We start from the raw sequence: 20,438 nt of genomic DNA, 5'->3' as shown, positions 1-20,438 counted from the left end.
AAATTTGAAACATCATGAGAATATAGTTGGTGCCTAGGAAATATCGAATGATAGTCTTGGCTCCCATCCAATTTCCTTCGGTAGTCCTAATGGCACTGATACTGAAACTCGGGTCACAATTTTTTTTTGTCATCTCCTCATGATACAAGTGGATCTTTCCCTATGAAACCATGGGAGTATTAGATGGATAAGCCTTGTAGTCGTTGAGAAACTCTTAAAATTCCTCCCATACGAGTTAACAAGAGCATTTTACTCAAGGCTTTTGAATCTGTTGCGAAATTAGTTGTGGATAGGTTTCCACATTGAAGGCAACTTACATATGTTGTAAACACATAGATCATAAAAAGTATATTTAGGTGCTCATAGTAGGAGACCCATGGGTCATTTCCCTTCGTTTCAAAATACCAGTTGTGTTACGTCTTGTTAGGAAAGAATTTCACCAACAATAAGACAACTTTTGTGATACAAAATCATAAACAACAAAAGGTACTTTTAAAACAAATCTAATGACATCAATTTTATGTCACATGAAGTACATATTAATAGAGTAATTGCCGGTCAAATGTTTTTCCTAACAAAACCTAATATGATGGCTGTTTTGGAACTGACGGAGTACCAATTTGCTACTAGGTTGACATGTACTTATAGAAAGGTGCAACCGTATAGACGGTCTGCAAGAGTGTGGCAACTAATAGAATAACAGTGGCGACGAGGGAAATGAACACCCAAGGATTCCTCAGGTAGGTTTGTATGAAGTTAGCCCGCCACCTATTCCAGCTCTTCATGCAGTGGGCATTCACCTGCCGCTGCACATCATGGAGCCTGCTAGATGGGCTCATCACTCCTCCCTTGTTTAGCGTGTTGTTGAGGAGTTTAGCTACCTCTTCATCGCTGCCCAACCCACTCTCGATAATATTCTTACATCTGAGCAGGGCTACATCCTTGGCTGAGCTAATCATGTTGTCCATGAAGATAACGTAGGCCGTCACCGCATTGCCAGCAGCAGGGTGGAGACGTTCGAATGCCATCAGATTGAGAAACCTCTTCTCAGTGCATTCGTCGACCCTAACCGCCGGCATGCTTAGCACGCCTTTTTCAAAGTGCACGTCGAGGAGACTGTCAGTCTCGCTCACCTTGAAATTAATTCCTGCTTCGTAGATCTCTATTGCGGAGGGCATGACATAAGCCTTCGAACCTTTGCGGTCTTGGTGATCGTCATGGGTGAGGCTTTGGTGTAAGATGTCAAGGGGGTGGAGCCCCAATGGGTTATTAGTTTCAACCATGTGTCGACGCCATGGACACAGGGAATCAAGCACCAACTTACTGATCTCTCGAGCGTCCTGTAGCAACCAGTTAACATGTATAGATAGTTAGGGCCACATAACTGTCGCTGTTGCATTTTATTCAATTTTAAGAGCTTAATTAGTTGAAAAAATATATATGCACACATAGAGAAGTACATATGCACCATTTTAATGTTAGCAGTATATTGCAGTTTGTACCACCTAATTTTGAAATTAATTTAAAAAATATGAAAAGGTGAAGAAAAGATAATAAGCACTAATTAATTGATGAGCAGGTAATTGGGTAGTATATATACCTGATATTTGTCATGATCCAGAACGACTAGTAGCCTGTGGAGAAGAAGCAGAGGCAATTGGTTCTCCATGATGACCATGTCCGACTGGATATACCGCCACATGTAAAGATAGCCATACTGGCTAAAGACGGGGTCGTTGGGCGCGTAATCATCGTCCACCTTCCCACCCAGCGCGTCCATCCTCATGGCCTCCACCAGAAAGCAGCCGTCGGTGACCATGAGCTCCACAAACCGCTGCCGGTTCTCCGCCCCGCGCCATTGGCCGGCGAGGTCCTTGTACGCCTCCTGCAGCTGCTGCGTGGCCTCCGCCACGGCGGCCACGAAGTCCCGCAGCGGCCTCCCGGAGCGCTTGACCAGGTGCACCACCGCCCGGCGCTTGTGCTCCTCCATGGGGAGCAGGTCGGGCTCGCCGTGGTGGAAGGGCCCCAGCGACACCAGCTCCGGCCGGTACGCCTTGCTGTTGTGCAGGTTCTTGATCCGCTCCGGCACCTGGTAGATGGAGTGGCGCTTCCACCGCGCCATCTCCACCTCCGGGTCGATGTCGCGGATCGTCGCTTCCATCTCCACCACCCAGCTGCTGGAGCCGATCGACGGCGCCTCATCTATCTTTTCCTTAAACTTGTCCATTATATTAGACTTGTTTTTACCTCGCCTTATTAATCAGCTTGCCGGTTAAGCTCTATATAGAGGGCTGGGGAAGCCGGGGAGGGAGGCCATCCATATACGACGGCGGCGGCGTAACGATTACCAAAGATATGAAATGACATTTCATGGATGGAACAGCCGGAATATGTGATAATGGTGTCTACTCTAAATAAAGCTACCCAAAGGAAGCTAAGCTAGCTAGATATATATTCCTCTCTTTGCATACAGTAGAGTAGACCACTGGTCTGTGGAAACCTTTCGTACATGGAAGGCAAAGATAAGGATAAGACCGGCCGGCGCGGTCATGCGCGGAAGCGTGTGTCTTTGGTGCAGTTCTGTAGCGCTTTACGCATCCGTTGCCTCCGTCGCACGCCGCGCCGGGGGGCTTAGCAGCAGTGCAGCAGGTGAAAACTAGCTAGGTCATGGCGCATATTTAGAGAAAAATACCATTTGTTTTTGTAGTGGGAGCGCAGAGTGGTTTCTAGCGGAGCCGCACGGTAGCAGGTGAAACTATGTCATGGATCCGTAAAAAGAATGTCATGGTGCACTGTGTGGAGTGGAGCGTTTTGGTGACCGGGCTCCATAGAGACCGAAATTTTATAAAAATTCAAAATTCAAAATTTCTGATTTAAAAAGAATCTGAAAAAATATGCAAGGATGAAATGTACTCCCTCCGTTCTAAATATAAGTCTTTTTTAGACATTTCAAATGGACTATAACATATGAATGTATGTAGACATATTTTACAATGTAGATTCACTCATTTTGCTCCATATATAGTCACTTGTTGAAATCTCTAAAAAGACTTATACTCCCTCCGTAAACTAATATAAGAGCGTTTAGATCACTATTTTAGTCATCTAAACACTCTTATATTAGTTTACAGAGGAAGTATTTGGGAACAGAGGAAGTATATGTGTAAAAGTTCAGGATGAAATACCTTGAAATGCGACCCTACAAAAAAAGTAAATTCATGAATTTTGAGGATGAATAGTATCATGTGTTGAACAGCCTCAGACTTGTTCTTTTTTTTTTTTGCATATCCCTCATTTCAACGTATTTCATGCATATTGAAAATTTACACACATGTAAATTATGCCTCCATGTATATCTGTATTTTTTTCAAAACTTTTTGAAACGTAAGAATATGAATTTTGATGAAGTTTGAATTTTGCAAATGGAGGCCTCCATAGAGCTCATCCTTGTTGAGTATATATTTGTGTTGCATGTATTATGTGTTGTGGCCCACCTCCTAATTGTGTGTAGTTGAAATTAAGGCCTATCCTGTACTTGTATATACGTGCACCAGCACCCCATCAATACAACGACTTTTGTATTGCAAACTATTCATCTACATGGTATCATCCTTTTCGATCCAACCATAGGGTCGTCGCCGCCGCCGCCGCGCCTCCTCACGACGCCGCCGCCACTGCACCCACCACCGCTGCACCCCGTCACCGCCGCCGCGCCCGTCCCTCCCCTACCCCGCGCAGCTGCCGCCTGCCCCGCGCGCCACCCGTAGCCGCCGCCGCGCCTCTCTCCATCGCGTCGCCGCCTGCTGCCTCCCGCTGTGCCACCCGACGCCGCTGCCCCCTCCTCCCAGCAGCCCCCCTCCACAGTCGCCGCACCCCCTGCCGCTGTTGTCCTCCTCCTTCTCTCCCCACAAAAAAAAACCCTAGCCGCGCTGCCATGTCTTCCCCGGGCTCCTCCACAACCCGCTCATCGAACCCCTTCGCCGCCCCCGAGCCCTCCGCCGCCGCCATCCGTGACCTCAACATCGAGGCCCGGGTCCCTATCCGCCTCAACAGCTCCAACACGTCATACTACGCTGGGAAGACCTACTTCAACCTCATCTCCTGCGATACCTCACCGAGCATATCGATGGTTCCGTGGATAGCAGGTACATACATGCGTGGCGATCTGGAGTGGTCCACCATTGAGGTCACGATCATCTGATGGTTCTACCAGACGGTCTCGAAGGACATCTTCCACACGGTTGTCGCCGAGGACGACGACGCCTGTGCCATGTGGGCCAAGATCAAAGTGCTCTTCACCGACAACAAACTTCAGCGCCTTGTTTTCTTGCAGCAGGAGTTCTTTGGCTGTCACCAGGACAACTCCACCATCGACGAGTACTGCATGAGGCTCAAGATGCTCGCCGATGAGCTTCACGACATCGGTGCCAAGGTCTCTGACGACCTCATGCCAAGCACCCTCACCGCCGGTCTTAACGAGGACTTCGGCAACGCGACGTCCAACCTCACCCTGCTGCCGCAGCCCACTTTCCAGTGTGTCGTCGCGTACCTCAAACTTGAGGAGAGCCGGATGATGAAGCTGAAGCAGCGGGTCTAGCACACGCCCTTGCCGCCGGCACCACTGGCGGTGGCCCTGCTCCTCCGGTCGCGCCCCGTCCGCCCGCCCCCGCCGGCTACTTCCCGCTGCCGCCCGCGCCCCCGCGCCTCCCCAGCAGCCGCAAGGTGGTGGGGGCCGGCGCAACCGACGGGGCGGCGGGGGCCGCCACCAGCAACAGGCGCAGGGTGCGGGGGGGGGGGGGGGGGGGGCTACCATTTTTTTAGTGGGAGCGCTGAGTCGTTTCTAGCGGAGCCGCACGGTAGCAGGTGAAACTATGTCATGGATCCGTAAAAAGAATGTCATGGTGCACTCGGTGGAGTGCAGCGTTTTGGTGGCCGGGCTCTATGGAGCCCGCAATTTTTAAAGAATTCAAAATTCAAATTTTCTGATTTCAAAAAAATCTGAAAAAAAATATGCAAGGATGAAATGTATATGTGCGTAAAAATTCAGGATGAAATACCTTGAAATGCGACCCTACAAAAAAAGTAAATTCATGAATTTTGAGGATGAATAGTATCATGTGCTGAACAGCCTCAAATTTGTTTTTTTTTGCATATCCCTCATTTCAACGTATTTCATACTGAAAATTTACACACATGTAAATTATGCCTCCATGTATATCTGTATTTTTTTCAAAACTTTTCGAAACGTAAAAATATGAATTTTGATAAAGTTTGAATTTTGCAAATGGAGGCCTCCGTAGAGCTCGTCCTCCAAAAGCAATTTTCACACTGTCTGCCACTATGCATCATGAGTAAAAATAATGTTTCGATCTTGTGGTTGTTTGTTTTGCAATACGTGATCTGATTGCAGGCCAACTAGCTAGTGCAATATATAGCGTTACAAGATGCGGCCACCTCGTCCATATCTAGTCCTATAATTGTGCTACAAGAAAGGAAGATTAGGACGTGGCCGACAAGATTAGAATTGATACACATAATCACAAAAGGACACCCTCGTGCATGGGACATGCACGTGCACGTTCAACAGATCTAATCGGTGGAGCGGCTATAGTGGTGGCCGCTGTGGAAGGAGTTGACGACGAATGCATCTCGACCTCGTGTGTATGGCACTCGAGTTTGGGTATGTGTGGAGCCGCCTCATACCCTTATTCGTTCCTTTGATGTTACCCATACAAATCAACGGTACAATATTCTCATACCCATCGCTCGCCAAGGTAAATGGGTACCCGCGGATAAAATACCCATGTTTGCAAAGAATCAAATTGAGCAGCGCCATAAAAACAACATATAATCATAATTTACACACAACAACAAACCATAAAAGGAGCACATACTTATAAACAAGCGCACTCATAAATAACAACACATTCTAATAAACAACGTCATTTTCTTATACACAATAACATATGAAAATAACACCACATTAATAAGCATCAACACATAATCATACATTTTAAGTTCACAAACTCATGGCGAAGTGTAGGGGTAACTTCGTCATACTTGTAAGATTTTATATGGGTACATGGGTATACAGGTATGAGTTATACGATTCCATACATGTACCCGCTCTACCCTATGAGTTTGGGAAATCTCTATTTATATACCGATGGATAACTTTCTGTGTCATACCCTTACCCTATAGAATTTTTACCCACCGGGAACATGGGTAATGAGTACCCATTGCCATCCAGTGTGTCTCGGCGTACCTCCTTTCCGGTGTGTTCTCTCCCCCTTAAATATATTCAACCCTACGGGTGTCGTCATGCACCAGAGAATGGCCGGGGGTCCCTTCACGAAAGTTTCTATCCTTGATTTCGGGAAGCAGCCCAATTATGCATGGTATGACCAGGCGTGGTCGTACTGGCGTTCGGCCCCTCTCTAGAACGGCCATTGGTGTCCTGTTGATATGAAAATGCTCTATTTATTTGCTTTTATCCCCTTTGCACATTGGATTTGCGACAAATTGACAAAACAAATGGATTTTAAAATCTTACAATTAATTAGTTTAATCTTACAACTTGGAGGAAAACCTTAAGAATAACAAGATTAAGAGCAACTCCAACAGCTCTCCTCTCCGTAAAAACATTGCCTTTTATGGGAAGTTGGGGCAAAAAAAAAACTCTTCAACGGTTCCGTAAACCATCCATAACTTTAGAGGGTCATGTAAACTAGGATCTTTCTTCCCTCAGATTTACGGAAAGATTATATAATTATGACAGGTAAGAAACTGCCTGAAATTTCAACACGCAGCCCACCGGAACCTCACTGAAACGTCGCCACTATCACGCCGGAACACTGTCGCACCGCCACGCCGGAACATCGTCACACCGTTACCAACGTGCCGCCGCCCACACCACCACCTGCCGCCACCCGCACCACCACCTGTCGCCGCCTTGCGCCACGCTCGCGCCAGCATCGCCATCCTTTTTCACGCCATCTCGTGCCGCTCCTCGCCGGCGGCCATCACGCGTGTCACTGACCGGCGGGTGCTGGGCTATTATTTATTTTGGTTTTAAAAATAAAAAAACTGATTTAGAAGTCTGGAAATAGTCTATTTTATGGTTGCCAAGAAAACAATAATAAATGGGTTTTTTTTGCGGGTGACGATACTACAAACATGTCAAATAAACTAAACTATAACACAGGATAAAAATGGGTTTGTAACCGTATGATTGAATAGAGGGAAAGGCGGTGTCTATGCTTTCGGCCTCACTAGTACTAGGGGCGACTAAGTGACAGCAACATACTCCCTCCTTCCCAAAATATAGGGCGCACATTGACTTTTTTTGTTTTCATCGCACAACTTTAACTGTGATTTTTCACTTACTGTATGCCTATAGAATTATTATAAAGACATGAAATAAAATTATTTTGCGAGACAAATACGATGATACTGTTGATACATGTTCAATTTTCATGTGTTTCGGTATATATTAATTGTCAAAGTCATGCATCAAATACCGTGCAAAGTGAAGCTTGCCTTATATTTTAGGAATGAGGGAGTACTATATAATATTACAAACGATATTCCTTACACGATTAAACAATCTCATATGGTTTTTATCCACGGGCTGCCACACTTCGGTGTACTAGACATAACCTCACAACAAATATCACACGAAGGTGTCAATAATACACAACGGACCAAAGGATCACATAACCCATCTATCTACTCCATGTATGTGCAAGTCCTCACAAGATCATATGAGGCTGGTCGTAGTGGGGAGTATCATATACTAGTATCATGCATACGATACTAGTGTATGATACTATGCATCAAAGATGTAGTATCATACACTAGTATCATATGTGGTCTTATTTATTATCATGCATGACACGTAGTAGCGTAACATTTATTACGATAAGGTTTTACTGGAAGACCCATGCGCCTATGTTACTATAATCATCTATCTCTTCTTTAATTGTCTGCCACATAAGCATGTTTACGAGTCCCAAGTGCATGATACCGGTTATGTTACCCCACTATGGCCAGCCTGAAAGGATGTATCCCAACATAGCATTACGTGCAACACGAAGAGAGTAAATACTAGATGATGCCACACGGACTAATATTGCGTACTAGATCATACCTCAAGCTAGAACTGAATCAATCACTCAAACATAGATGAATATAGACACAAGGAGGAATGCTTCTTTGACGTCATCAACATGTTCAATCTTGCAAATTACAAGTACGAGGAAGAAGATGGAGATGACTATCGGCGCACACGGCCTATGGCCGATGCCTGGTGGTGGTGGCGGCGCGTCCTTCTTCCCCTCTTGCGTGGCCTCATGGTGGTGGCGATGGAGAGAGAGGCATCCCTCTAGATGAGAGGGGAGAGCCTTCCGACGGTTGCATTGGCTTGTGGTGGAATATGGATGATCATCCCCAACGGCTAGGGTTGGAGGTCTTTATATAGGAGACCTCGTTGGGTCTCGTGAGTTGATGTATATCTTCCACCTTAATTCAAGGGCCCTAGATGAGCCTAATCTGCTCCCAAAACATCCCTTAAAGGCCAAGAAAGTCATAGGAACAAACGAGGACGAAATCCACGAAGAATCTGGTCTGGAAAGGTAATTTTCATGCTTGTGTGGACCTGGTACATGACCAGTGGTAGTTTGGTGTACCTTATTAGGCGCAGGGCTCTCCAGTAAAACGGTCACCATTTCCTCATACAAATTCGGAATTTGACGTTCTTGAGCTCGTTAGAATTGTACAAACAATGTCGATGCACCTATGGTATTATATCCAGATTTGGAGCACTTTGGAAAAATGTTATGTTTTACCTTCTGAAATGCGTAAGCTTGTGCTTGGAACTTCTCTGGTTTGTCTCCCAACTTGTTTTTTATGTGCCAAGTCCAGGAACATGCCAATACACCTACAAAGACCATATAACAAATAAAACTAAAAAAATAAATAAAAACTAAAAGATTTGCAACGAACTTCGTAAAACAAGTAAACATCGGAAACTATGCAATGAGAAGATGAATAAGTGCTAGATGGATATGATATGAGGGGTTTTGGCACTAAAATATACTCTAAAAAGTATGCACAACATCCACTCATCAGACATCATTAAGCAATTGGTGTAGCCCTAGGCACATGTTGCTTGTGTGGTACACTGGGTGCCACACATGGGCCTAGGCCTCGTTAGCCGAACACACCAAGTGCTAGCTGGTTCAAAACCATTCCGCCACCATCAGCTCGTGCCACGGCTATACCTCCTCGTATCGAGAGATCCTTCGGAATTACCTCTGCTGTGAGATTAGTGGGTCGGCCCAGTATTGCAGCTGACAAGAGCTGTTTTGAGAAACTTCTATGGACCCCTCAGTCCGGTTTTAGAAGCTTAAGTGCATCTTTTTTGTGTTTTTCTTATCGGTTTTTTCATTATTATTTTTAAATAGATGGTGTACATTTTTCTTACATACGCGAGATATTTTTGGATACACATTGAACATTTCTTAAATTTATGACGAACAATTTTCGAAATAAATTTATTTCAAAAGGAAATAAATTTTAAATATTTTCAAATACACATTGAATTTGTTTTTGAATGTTATGAAACATTTTTTCTAAACTACATGACTTTTTTACAAATTAAACAAAAAAATTACCCTCAAAATACATAAATAAGTAAATGCCATGAACATATCCTTGGAACGCGTGAAAATTTTTTATATGTCACAAAAAGTTAGTGGTGCGAAATATTTTTTAAAACTACATGAAGTTTTTTTAACATTGTAATTTTTCATAAATGTGATGAAAATATTTTTGGAACACGTGATTTTTTTTGAAATTTCATGATCAATTTTACAAATGCATAAACATATTTAAATGTTACGAATCTGTTTTTGAATGCTCTCAACATTTTATAAAAGTTGTGTGAACAAATGTTTGTATTATGTATATTTAGAAATATAAATTAAAATTTAAAAAATAAAAGGAAAAACAAACTAACTATAAGTAACAAATGCCGGCCCAGTAACTCGTCGCTTCGGGCAAGGGGACGGACGCTCGCGCTCGGTGCGAGCGAGAGAGAGCCCCTCCCGTCAGCTCGGGGTACAGCCATGGCGTCCCTCTCCTGGCGGTGAAGGTGATCCGCGGCACTGGAGAGCCGCAACCCCGAAACTCTTCACCGATCTCAACGGCGGGGCACATGGCAGTACGCTTCGCTTCCCCGGCCGCATGCATGACTGCACCTGGCGGGTTATTTTCCTTTTCTTTGCCTCCCATCTACGAAAGGTTTCCACAGACAAGTTCGCTGTCACTGGCCCTGTACGTACTCAGCCTACTGTATGCATTGAGAGGAGTATCTAGCTTTGCTTTGATAGCCACATATTCCGGCTGTTCCATGAAGTGTCCTCTCAAACCTTTGGTGATCGTTACGCCACCGCCCACCCACATCCATATACACGCCAAGTACTCAGCTAATGCGTATATGCAATTATGCATGTGTAGACAGGAAACAGGAGTACCATAGATAACCACCCCTTAACTAACCACGAGGATATATATCCGAACATACATAACCCAATTGCGAAACGCTACCAAACATACAAGTACAACATATACGAACCCAAAACCGACGGCAGTGATACCAATTCATCACCAGATTAACATCTCATGGAACCATTTTCTTCCAACAGGGTATTACAATGGGATCATGAACGAATTGCACCATCATATATCCACCAATGCTCTAGTGCAAACTTGTAAGCGAGTCGTGCGTGGAGGAGTATTCGGATATCGTCGACACGCCCATAATGACCCAACAAACTCATGGCTATTGACGATTACAATCTAGTAACGGCGGAAATAAGCATGACTACAAAAGTTTTCATGGCCAATGACGATTAGGATATGCTAGTAGAAACAAGCAAGTCTGCAAAGACTCTTTTTCACCTGAAAACTTGTATCTATTGGGATCACTCACAACCATCAGCAGAATGGGTACTGTAGCTCCTTGCAAAATTCTCCAGACACCTTCTCTTCTTAGCTTCGTCTGCCAATAATCCAACCCAATACTTGATCAGATTACCACATATAAGAACATTAAGTAATTAATCATCCAAGTATCAAACAGTATAGTTTCAAGTAGTATAAATCTAAAGGCAATGCCACTCATTTTCCAGCAATGAAGTAACTTCTATCTTGTGAGATATTACAGAATTTGAATCTTTCTCGTCCTTTCAATTCGTAGTGCTAACAAACACACAACTGATGATATGAACTTGCAAGGCCAGAAATTAACTTTTCTGAAAGGCACGTCTGCCAAAATGTAGTGCCATAGCACCACCTTAGAGTACTAGTCTACTAGATGTGCGTCCATTTACTGTCATGTTATTTATTTACATAATCAAACAGTTTACTTTTTTTTACTACAGCATAAAAGCATTAAACTGTGACACAGAACAGTGGACAAAGCCACAATGGCAATACTACCAAAATGTATTGGGCATAACGCCACATAAAAGTTGATAATTGTTAAAAGAACTAGAGGTGTGCCACTTTACCATCATGTTATTTATTTACATGATCAAACACTTTACTTCTTTTTACCAGTCACGAAACATGGCAGTCACAATTGCCAAATGCAGCTAAGAAGAGTAGACTCGTAAGCCATAGCCAAAACTTGAAAACGTTGGGTCCTCCCATTGGTTTCAATGGGGAAATTACCAATGACAGGACTTCTCAAACAATGTTACAATCTCACTCGCTGCAAAGATACAACGGTCGCGGGGGACCATGGAGCGTAAACAGTTAATATTCTTTTTTTTCTAATACACAGAATCGATCATTTTTATGATCTTCACTTCATAAGAAAGGCATATATTAGAAATGTACAACTGCATTAGTTGGCACCTTGCACAATTTAAGATCGATGTCAATCCCAATTTCATCATGAATGCTAATATGCAATGACCAGGGGAAATAGCAAAATCATCATTGGTTATATATAGAACAATGCTCCATCTTAACAAATATCAACACCAGTAGTCACTAAGATAAGATAAATGATGGCGAACTAACAACACTGACTGTTTCCATGATATTAAGAGGCTACACAAAATATGCAGATTATAATGGAGAAAGATCATATGACACACAGATACAGGGGGGCAAAGCAAAGGGGGAGGTAAATATATATATATACCTCAACAGAACTGCGATGGTGCTTTCCTGTTTGCCTGGTACTCCCTCCAGAGACTAAGAACGAGAGCTGGCATCATAACAAAGCAAGCTGTCGCGTGCGAACCAAATATCCCCACATCCATGATCACCGAACCAACCATTTCTCCCTGAGACATCGATCCCTCCACATGTGGCGACATCATTGCTACCAGAAAACCAGCGACCGCTAGCAGGATGAAGGCCACATATGCAACAAATCCAAGCACAATGGGGCGCAGAAGCCTAAAGAAGCGTGCAACCGACTCCGGCCTCATTGCTCCGAAGGCGCTCTGAGGAGGGCAGCAATTCTAACAAAACCAAACGGATGAACATTAGTATATATGGAATGGTTCGGAAATGGTAGGATGCAAATGAAGTGATGAACACACATGGAAAAACTACTACTACTACTACTACTACTACTACTACTACTCGGCATCAGGACGGCCTGAACTACGAAATTAATTAGACCACAATATATATGGCAACTTAATTAGAACATAATGATAACCCTGGCCTATGTAGTGCTGCAATTCGACCGGAATAAAGGTCACAGGGAGTTAATTTGCACGATACCTTCTTGAATCCTGAAGTGGATCCAGATACAACTGCAATCACGTAGGCCACGAACTGCTGCAGGACGGTAAGCGCGAGCAACACAAGAAAGTTGTAGACGCAGACCTTCAGGGCCCCGTACGTGAGCGCCTGGAGGAAGAGGAAAGGAGCGGAGGCCTCGCCCCAGGCGCGGCGCGCCACGACCTTGGCAGCCGAGGCCGCGGAGGCGACCCACGCAGAGGCGATGCCCAGGCAGGCGAGGGCTCCCGCCGCGACGCAGAGGACGAGCCCGAGCGCCAGCATCAGGGCAAGGGCGAAGCGCACGACGACGGCCCGCGCCGGCGGGGGCGGGGGCGGCGGCGAGGGCAGCACCGCGTCGGCGACGGCCATCGACCGGTACGGGAAACCCTAGCTGCTCCTGGAAGCTTCTCGCCCTGGGAGGAGGCGGAGTGGTTGGGTTGCGCTTGCGCAGCGAGGGGACGGGGGGTTTGTGGGAAATGGGGATTAGCGAGGAACAGGGGAGGGGGTTTTGCGGACAGCTGTCCCGCTTCCCTTCCGGGTTCAGCTCTAACCCATTTCCGCTCTGCTAGCGGATGCGGATTCGGGTTCCAACCGGGGTACGCGGAAATGGTGAGTGCCCGACTCGACATGCATAATTACCAAACTTCTTATTCAGTCACCGGGCGAAATGTTTGGATTTAGGACTCTGATAAATGACACACATGTGACATAAACACATGTCAATTTTGAGTGTCAACTTTAGTTTAAAAGACGCCAGGACTAGATTGCTTCGTGCCACACGGGTGTCATTTGGATGGATTTATTACCGAGTTTTCTTTCAAACAAGATAATAGCAGTTGAGTTTCAGTTATGGTTTTTGAATTTCAAGACTAGTGTCAAAATATTGTGATTGCACAATTAGGTAGATTTTCATGAAGATCTGCTTCAAAAGAAAAGTCAATATTGTCACTAAGTGGTCTATGAATCTTGATATATTTTTTATTATTATTTATGATGTTCATTGTATTTTCATGATTGATAATAAATAGATCGTAAGTTTTTTCAGAAAAAAAAGCAACTAAAAGTGCTGATAGATCCTTCCATCTAGAAACCGATTTTGATCAATAACCGGTTTGAGAGGGAAAACAATTCCTATTAGGATAACACGCCAAATAATATATAAATAAAAAATACAGTTGCAGCTCAATGCAATGTACTGAAAAATTTGATGCCATGGACCCCATCAATCATGCAGATCTGAGAAGTGCCTTCAGATGTTACCATCGACCGACGAGCAAAGAAAATTAAGTTTTCAACGACCCAGAACAAAGGCAAAACATACACCTCATCCACGACGGACAGCGCACATTGCAATTGACAACAAACTCCAACAATCGAGAATTCGATCCATAAGAGCAACTCTAATGGGGCGACCCATTTCGTTCGTTCGCATCCGTTTGGATCGATGCGAATAAAAATGGCGACCCAACGCGCCGACCCAAACTCAAATTGTGTCTACCCGGTGTCCGCGCCGACCCATTTCCGGTCCAAAATTGCGCCTGGAATGCGTCGGCGCGGACGCGCCGCGCATCTCCTCGCCATCCGCCGCGTCCCCACCTGGCAGCCAGCCAACCGCCACGGTCAACATAATTTATGACGACCGCCCACCTTAGGCCCACGCGTCAACGACGGCGGTCGTCCTTTTTTAAGCCGGGCGTGCGGCGGGGCCGTCCTCATCCACTACCACTCGTCCCCCGTCCCCATCTGGCCACCCCTGCCCCCACGCCGGCGACAACCCTAGCCACCGCCAGCATGGGTTTCTTCTCAGCCATTGGTAGCAGCCGCAAGGGCAAAGCCCCCGCCCGCCATTCCCCCTCCCTCCCCGCCCTCCCCGCGCCGGCGAGCGCTCCCCGGCAAAGGCAGCGCATCAACGTGCCATTGCACCAGGCCGAGTGGCACTGGCACCACCGCGTGCCTCTGCCGTATCCAAACGTGACGCTGCCGCATGACTGGCATTTGGATCCGAAGAGGATCCCAGTGCCGGCGGCGCCGCGAACGGCGAGGGCCCATGCGGAGGAGGTGCGGCGCCGGCGGGCGTTGCTGATGTCGGAGCAGCACGCCGACCCGCACTTCGCCGTCGACTCGCCCAACTGGGGTCGATGGTTCGCCTTCGAGCACGAGAAGGCGAGGCGATGCGGCGTCGACCACAGCCTGCCGCCGCCCGCACTCGTCGTCCACGACGAGGACCAGGAGGCCGAGGCCGCTTACCAGGCGGCTATCAAGGAGAGCGAGGAGGAGGAGCGGTGGAGGGAGGCGGCTTTCAAGGCTGCCATGGCGGAGGCCATGGCCCTCTCCGCGGCGGGCGACTGTGTCGTGTCGCTGGTGGCCCCGCCGTCCCCGCCCAAAGCCGAGCCGGAGGAGCCGGCCTACCGCGAGCGCTACTCCTGGACCAGAGTAGTGTGCGAGTGGGTCAGTGCTCCGCCGATCTGGCTCGGGGCGACGGAGAAGCAAGAGGCGGCCTACCTCGACCACTGGCGCCGCGTTCGGCTGGCCGAGGAGCGCCGGGAGGGCGAGCGCCTACAGATGCTCGAGCGCGAGGCCGAAGAGGAGGCGCGCCAGGCCCAAGCAGCGGCGGCAAAGCCTGACATCACCGCCGTCTGGAACACGGCGTTCCCCTAGGCCGGCCCTGCGCCGACGTTGATCGACCTCACCGGTCCCGACGCAGACATCACCGCCGACAAGGACGCCTAGGGCAACGCGTCGTCTAGTTTTTAGTGTTTTAATTAATGTAATGTGGACTTTCGCCGGCCTTTGTGGCCGACTTTTATGTTTAATTAAATGCATGTATTTATTTTCAAACTGCTCGCAATACTTTTTTTTTGACACGTCGATGAAATGGGTCAGGCCAGCGTTGGGCGCTCGCGCCGACCCAAACACAGCGCCGAACGTTTGTGTCCGCCGGGCCGACCCAAACGGACAAAAGCGCCGTCCGTTTGAGTCGGCCCGTTGGAGTCTAATGAAATGTAAATTCAGTTGACTGAAAATTTAGTAAGATTGAAAGAAAAAGGGCACACATCTTTTTTCACGGTTAACAAATCTTGTAAACAGAAAATGGATAAAAATGTCTAATCTATTTTTCAACCGTTGCTTTTTAGTGTAATTCTTTCTTACATTGGGAGATTTCACGCAAAGAATCTGTCTTCACTTAACAGAAAACCAAACTGAATAAAAGTTAAATGAAGGCTTCTTCAGGTTATCCATGCATTTCAGTTGTCAAATTCGGAATAGCAAGTTGATGAACAAACCGGTCTAGCGCGCCCTCTTAAATGGTCTAGTAACATAGATATTCAATGCAAATTTAATTACCAAATATCCGACACTGATTGCGAATATGCATCTCTGGTCGTACCACTTGCAGAACGTGACTGCCATGCACACAACATAAGAATGCAAACCGATGGCAGTCCTACCAATTCATCACCAGATTAATGTCTCATCGAAGAATTTTCTTCCAACAGGGTAGCATTACAAAGAGAGCATGAACAAATTCTACTATCATATACACCGATGCTCTAGTGTAAACTTGTAAGCGAGGAGCGTGGAGGAGTATCGAATATCATGACCGGACCCATAATGACCCAACAAACTTCATGGCTATTGACGATAGGATATAGTGATAGCAGAAAGAAGCAAGTCTACAAAAGTTTTCAGGGCTAATGACGAGTAGGATCTACTAATAGTACAACGGTAAAAAGAAGCAAGTCTGCAGAAACTTTCTTTTTCCTCTGAAAACTTGCATGCGTTGGGATCACTCACAACCATCAGCAGAATGGGTACTGTAGCTCCTTGCAAAATTGTCGGGACACCTTCTCTTCTTAGCTTCGTCTGCCAATAACCCAATCGAAGACTTGATCAGATTACCACATTAAAGAACATTGCCATATCAACAATAAGGATTCAATAATATAGTTTCAAGTACTGTAAGTCAAAAGGCAATGTCACTCGTTGTTTAGCATGAAGTAACTTCTATCTTGTGAGATATTATAGAACTTGAATGTTTCTTGTCCTCTCAATTGGTAGTGCAAACAGATATACGACTGATAATATGAACTTGAAACACCAGAAATTAACTCTTCTCAAAGGCACAACTACCAAAATGAAGCGGCATAGCACCACCTTAAAGTACAAGATGTGCATCCATTCTCAAAGGCACAGTTTACTTCTTTTAATTGACGTATAAAGGCATTAAACCGAGTCATAGAACAGAATGCATCACTGGTGTTGTCCCTGATTAGAGAAGATGTTGAGGCCTTAAGGGCTACCCGGAGAGATAGATAGAGTTGTGTCAGTGTTTTGGCTTAGTGAGGGTACTTTCTTTCCCTACTGCAATTCTTTCTCTGTAAGATTTTTAGCTGATGTACATTACTTCCTCCTAACTGTCATTGTTAGCTGATGAAAAAGCAGTCTAGCTAGTTCTGGTCAAAAAGAACAAGGGACAAACGCACAATGGCACTTCTACCAAAATGTGGTGGCATAGCGTCACATAAAAGTTTACCACTGTTAAAGGAGAAGAGGTGTGATATTTTACTGTCATGTTATTTCCATATGATCAAACAGTATACTTCTTTTTACCAGTCACGGAACATGGCACAAAGTCATAATTGCCAAATGCAACTAATTAGACTAGACTCATATGCAATAGCAAAAACTTGAAAACTTTGGGTCTTTCCATTTGTTTCAACGGAGAAATTATCAATGGTAAGAGCTCTAGAAGGTGGTTGCAAACAGTATGGAAGCATGCAGACATTGCAATAATCTCACTCGCTGCAAAGATACAATGATCACAGGGAACGATGGAGCGTAAGCAGTTAATATATTTTTTCCTAATGTGTGGAATTGCTCATTTTTATTAATCACTTCATAACAGAAGCATGCAGTAGAACTGCATCAGTTGGCTACTCGCACAATTTAAGATCGATGCCAGCCCCAATATTATCATGAATGTTAATATGCAATGACTAGAGGAAATAGCAAACTCCTCGTTGGTTTTATACACAACAACACCCCCCATCTTAACAAATATCAACACCAGTAGGCAGTAAACTAAGATAAATGATTCCATAGGCAGTAAACTAAGATAAATGGTTCCATAGGCAGTAAACTAAGATAAATGATTCAATGTATCTGTGCTGTGAGCCATATGATCTTTTCAATTGATGCGCATCTTTCAAAGAAGAGAGGAAGAGGTATATGTGTTTATACCTCAACAAAACTGCGATGGTGCTTTCCTGTCCGCCTGGTCCTCCTTCCAGAAACTAAGTGCAAGAGCTGGAACGATAACAGAGCAAGATATCGCGTTCATAGCAAATATCCCCACATCCACGATTACTAATCCAACCATTTCTCCCTGAGATACTGATCCCTCGACATGCGACATCGCTGCTAACAGAAGACCAGCGACCACTAGCAGCATGAAAGGAACATCTGCCATGAATCCAAGCACCGCGGTGCGGGGTAGACTAAACGAGTCTGCAGCTGAGTCCGGCTTGATTGCTCCCACGGCGCGCTAAGGAGGACAACAATTTCAACAAAACCACATGGACGGGCATGAGTATACATGGAAGGATGCAGACGAAGTGATGAACTCAAATGGAAACACTAGCCTACATACTGCTGTAATTCGATCAGGATAAATGTCACAGGGAGTTAATTTGCACGGTACCTCTTTGAATTCGCGGCGGGATCCACGTACAGCTGCAATCACGTAGGCCACGCACATGCGGCACAGCAGCAGGACGCCAAGCGCGAGCAAGACAAGGAAGACGCAGGCCAACACCGTGAAAGCCCCGTACGTGAGCGTCTGGAGGAAGAGGAAGGAGGCGGAGTCCTCGCCCCAGGCGCGCCGCGCCACGACCTTCGCAGCCGAGGCTGCGGAGGTAAACCACACAGCGGCCAAGCCCAGGTAGGGGAGCGCTCCGGCCGCGACGCGGAGGACGCGCCCGAGAGCCAGCATCGGGGCAAGGGCGAAGCGCACGACGACGGTCCGCGCCGGCGGGGGCGGCGACGGCGGCGAGGGCAGCACCGCGTCGGCCACGGCCATCGATCGGTGCGGAAAACCCTAGCTTCTCGAAGCCTCTCGCCCTGGGAGGAGGCGGAGTGGTTGGGTTGGCGCAGCGAGGGGAGGGGGTTTGTGGGAAATGGGGATTAGCGACGAACACGGGAGGGGGTTTTGCGGCGAGCTGTTCGGCTTTCGGATTGTTTTCTTAACCCGTAATCTAAAGTGGATTTGGGTTCTAACCGGGTGTGCTGAAAGGCTGCGTGTGCCCGGATCGATTCTGCGAGATTGACAATCGTCTCCTCACTGTCAAGGCAACGGGCGAAATATTCAGATATGTTGCGCTCATAAGTTTGAAAAAAAAGAAGAAGTTGGGGTTTATTTTTGTAATTTTGTAATTTCCTGCTAGAAGTTTGATACATATTGACTTTTTTGATATTTTTTTTCTCTTTTTCCAGTGCCTTGATCCCTCCTCTCACTCCTAGCCTCTTTCTGTTTCTTCGTTTCGGCCCCTCAACTCTCCCCCCGGCCATCGCTGACGGCGAGCTAGGTGAGGGTCCCTTCTTATAGATTTCTGTAGATCTCTCGTGGTGGTGGTAATAGGGTAGTTCCTCCATGCGTCCTTGATGGCTAGATATGGGTGCTTACCGTCGGATTAGAGGATCCAGGGGCAACTCATGGTTGTCCTTGGCATCGCCGCTCTTGTATTTGATGGTGTCTATGCCCTGGTTAGCTCAATTATCCCAGCCTAAATAACCATGCATACATTTTAGAGCCTTTTCGTGGCATTTTCTCTCATTTCGAAGCTTGATATCACGTTGTTGTGAAGCCATCAGTGATGGGAGGTGCCATGTCTTTCTCTGGATCAATCTACTTTCCTCTGTTCTTGTTCTCCTGCGAGTTTATCCACCAACGATTCTGAAGATGTATGAATATCAGATAATCCAATGATCTTGTGCTTCACTTTTGGCGTCCTGGAGACTGAAACAGACTCCTTTGAAATGAAACCAGCACATGTCATTTTCCCCCCATGTTTTGTGGTTTCTTTGCTTGAGTTGGGGATTGTGTCTTATCTTTTCTTTTGCTCGAGCTTTAGGGGAATTTCTGTCAACATCCTACGTATAGAGTCAACCACCCTTCTGATCCTCCTACATTGGAGGCCTACTTTGTGATCTTTGGGTGCAAATCCTCGACATGCATGGAGGCTATTGGTGTTGCTCACTTCCACAGGGAGGCCACCCCCCGTTCTAGGGCTTCTCCCTCGTCGGTGAATTTAGTGCTACAAGATCTATGGGATTGGTCAGCTTTTTGATCCTCTGTTTCCAAAGGCTAGTAGACAAATATGTTTTCGTCCTCTTTCAGATTGCCACTATCATTCCCATCATTGGTGCTTGGAAGTGTGTCCTGCTCGACGATGGTCGGTGGCAGCGAAGCTTTGAGGTGGAGCAACGTTCGCTCGCTCGATGTGTGGTCCTCTATATATGTGCCCTCTCCCTGCATAGTTGGGTGGCATGTGTAATATGGGGCGTTGTTGCAACTCACCGTAAACACAACGATTCTCAAATTGAAGTTGAATGAGTTCAAATTACATATTAA

General features: G+C 46.2%; 4 protein-coding genes across 4 annotated transcripts; 1 reads left to right on the top strand and 3 right to left on the bottom strand.

Annotated features, from left to right (window-relative positions):
* Window positions 1-559: 559 nt before the first annotated feature.
* On the bottom strand, window positions 560-2,667 carry LOC125541037 (UPF0481 protein At3g47200-like). The gene is made up of 2 exons (XM_048704533.2): window positions 1,601-2,667; window positions 560-1,340 (listed from the first exon to the last, which is right to left on the bottom strand). Exons 1-2 carry the CDS (start codon window positions 2,225-2,227, stop codon window positions 627-629), a joined length of 1,341 nt encoding a protein of 446 aa, XP_048560490.1. The 5' UTR covers window positions 2,228-2,667; the 3' UTR covers window positions 560-626.
* A 1,267-nt stretch (window positions 2,668-3,934) lies between these two features.
* Window positions 3,935-4,597, top strand: LOC147983914 (uncharacterized). The gene is made up of 2 exons (XM_087540911.1): window positions 3,935-4,129; window positions 4,214-4,597. Exons 1-2 carry the CDS (start codon window positions 3,935-3,937, stop codon window positions 4,595-4,597), a joined length of 579 nt encoding a protein of 192 aa, XP_087397037.1.
* A 6,031-nt stretch (window positions 4,598-10,628) lies between these two features.
* On the bottom strand, window positions 10,629-13,307 carry LOC125535772 (uncharacterized). Its single transcript, XM_048698846.2, has 3 exons — window positions 12,809-13,307; window positions 12,216-12,540; window positions 10,629-11,063 (listed from the first exon to the last, which is right to left on the bottom strand). Exons 1-2 carry the CDS (start codon window positions 13,175-13,177, stop codon window positions 12,217-12,219), a joined length of 693 nt encoding a protein of 230 aa, XP_048554803.1. The 5' UTR covers window positions 13,178-13,307; the 3' UTR covers window positions 10,629-11,063; window position 12,216.
* A 2,934-nt stretch (window positions 13,308-16,241) lies between these two features.
* On the bottom strand, window positions 16,242-18,993 carry LOC125535773 (uncharacterized). The gene is made up of 3 exons (XM_048698847.2): window positions 18,510-18,993; window positions 18,050-18,353; window positions 16,242-16,672 (listed from the first exon to the last, which is right to left on the bottom strand). Exons 1-2 carry the CDS (start codon window positions 18,885-18,887, stop codon window positions 18,051-18,053), a joined length of 681 nt encoding a protein of 226 aa, XP_048554804.2. The 5' UTR covers window positions 18,888-18,993; the 3' UTR covers window positions 16,242-16,672; window position 18,050.
* Between the last annotated feature and the right edge of the window lie 1,445 nt (window positions 18,994-20,438).

This window comes from Triticum urartu, chromosome 2A (genome assembly GCF_056163025.1).
Source record: "Triticum urartu cultivar PI428250 chromosome 2A, HENAU_Tu73, whole genome shotgun sequence".
NCBI classification, from domain to species: domain Eukaryota; kingdom Viridiplantae; phylum Streptophyta; class Magnoliopsida; order Poales; family Poaceae; genus Triticum; species Triticum urartu.
This window is presented reverse-complemented; position numbering and strand designations above follow the sequence as displayed.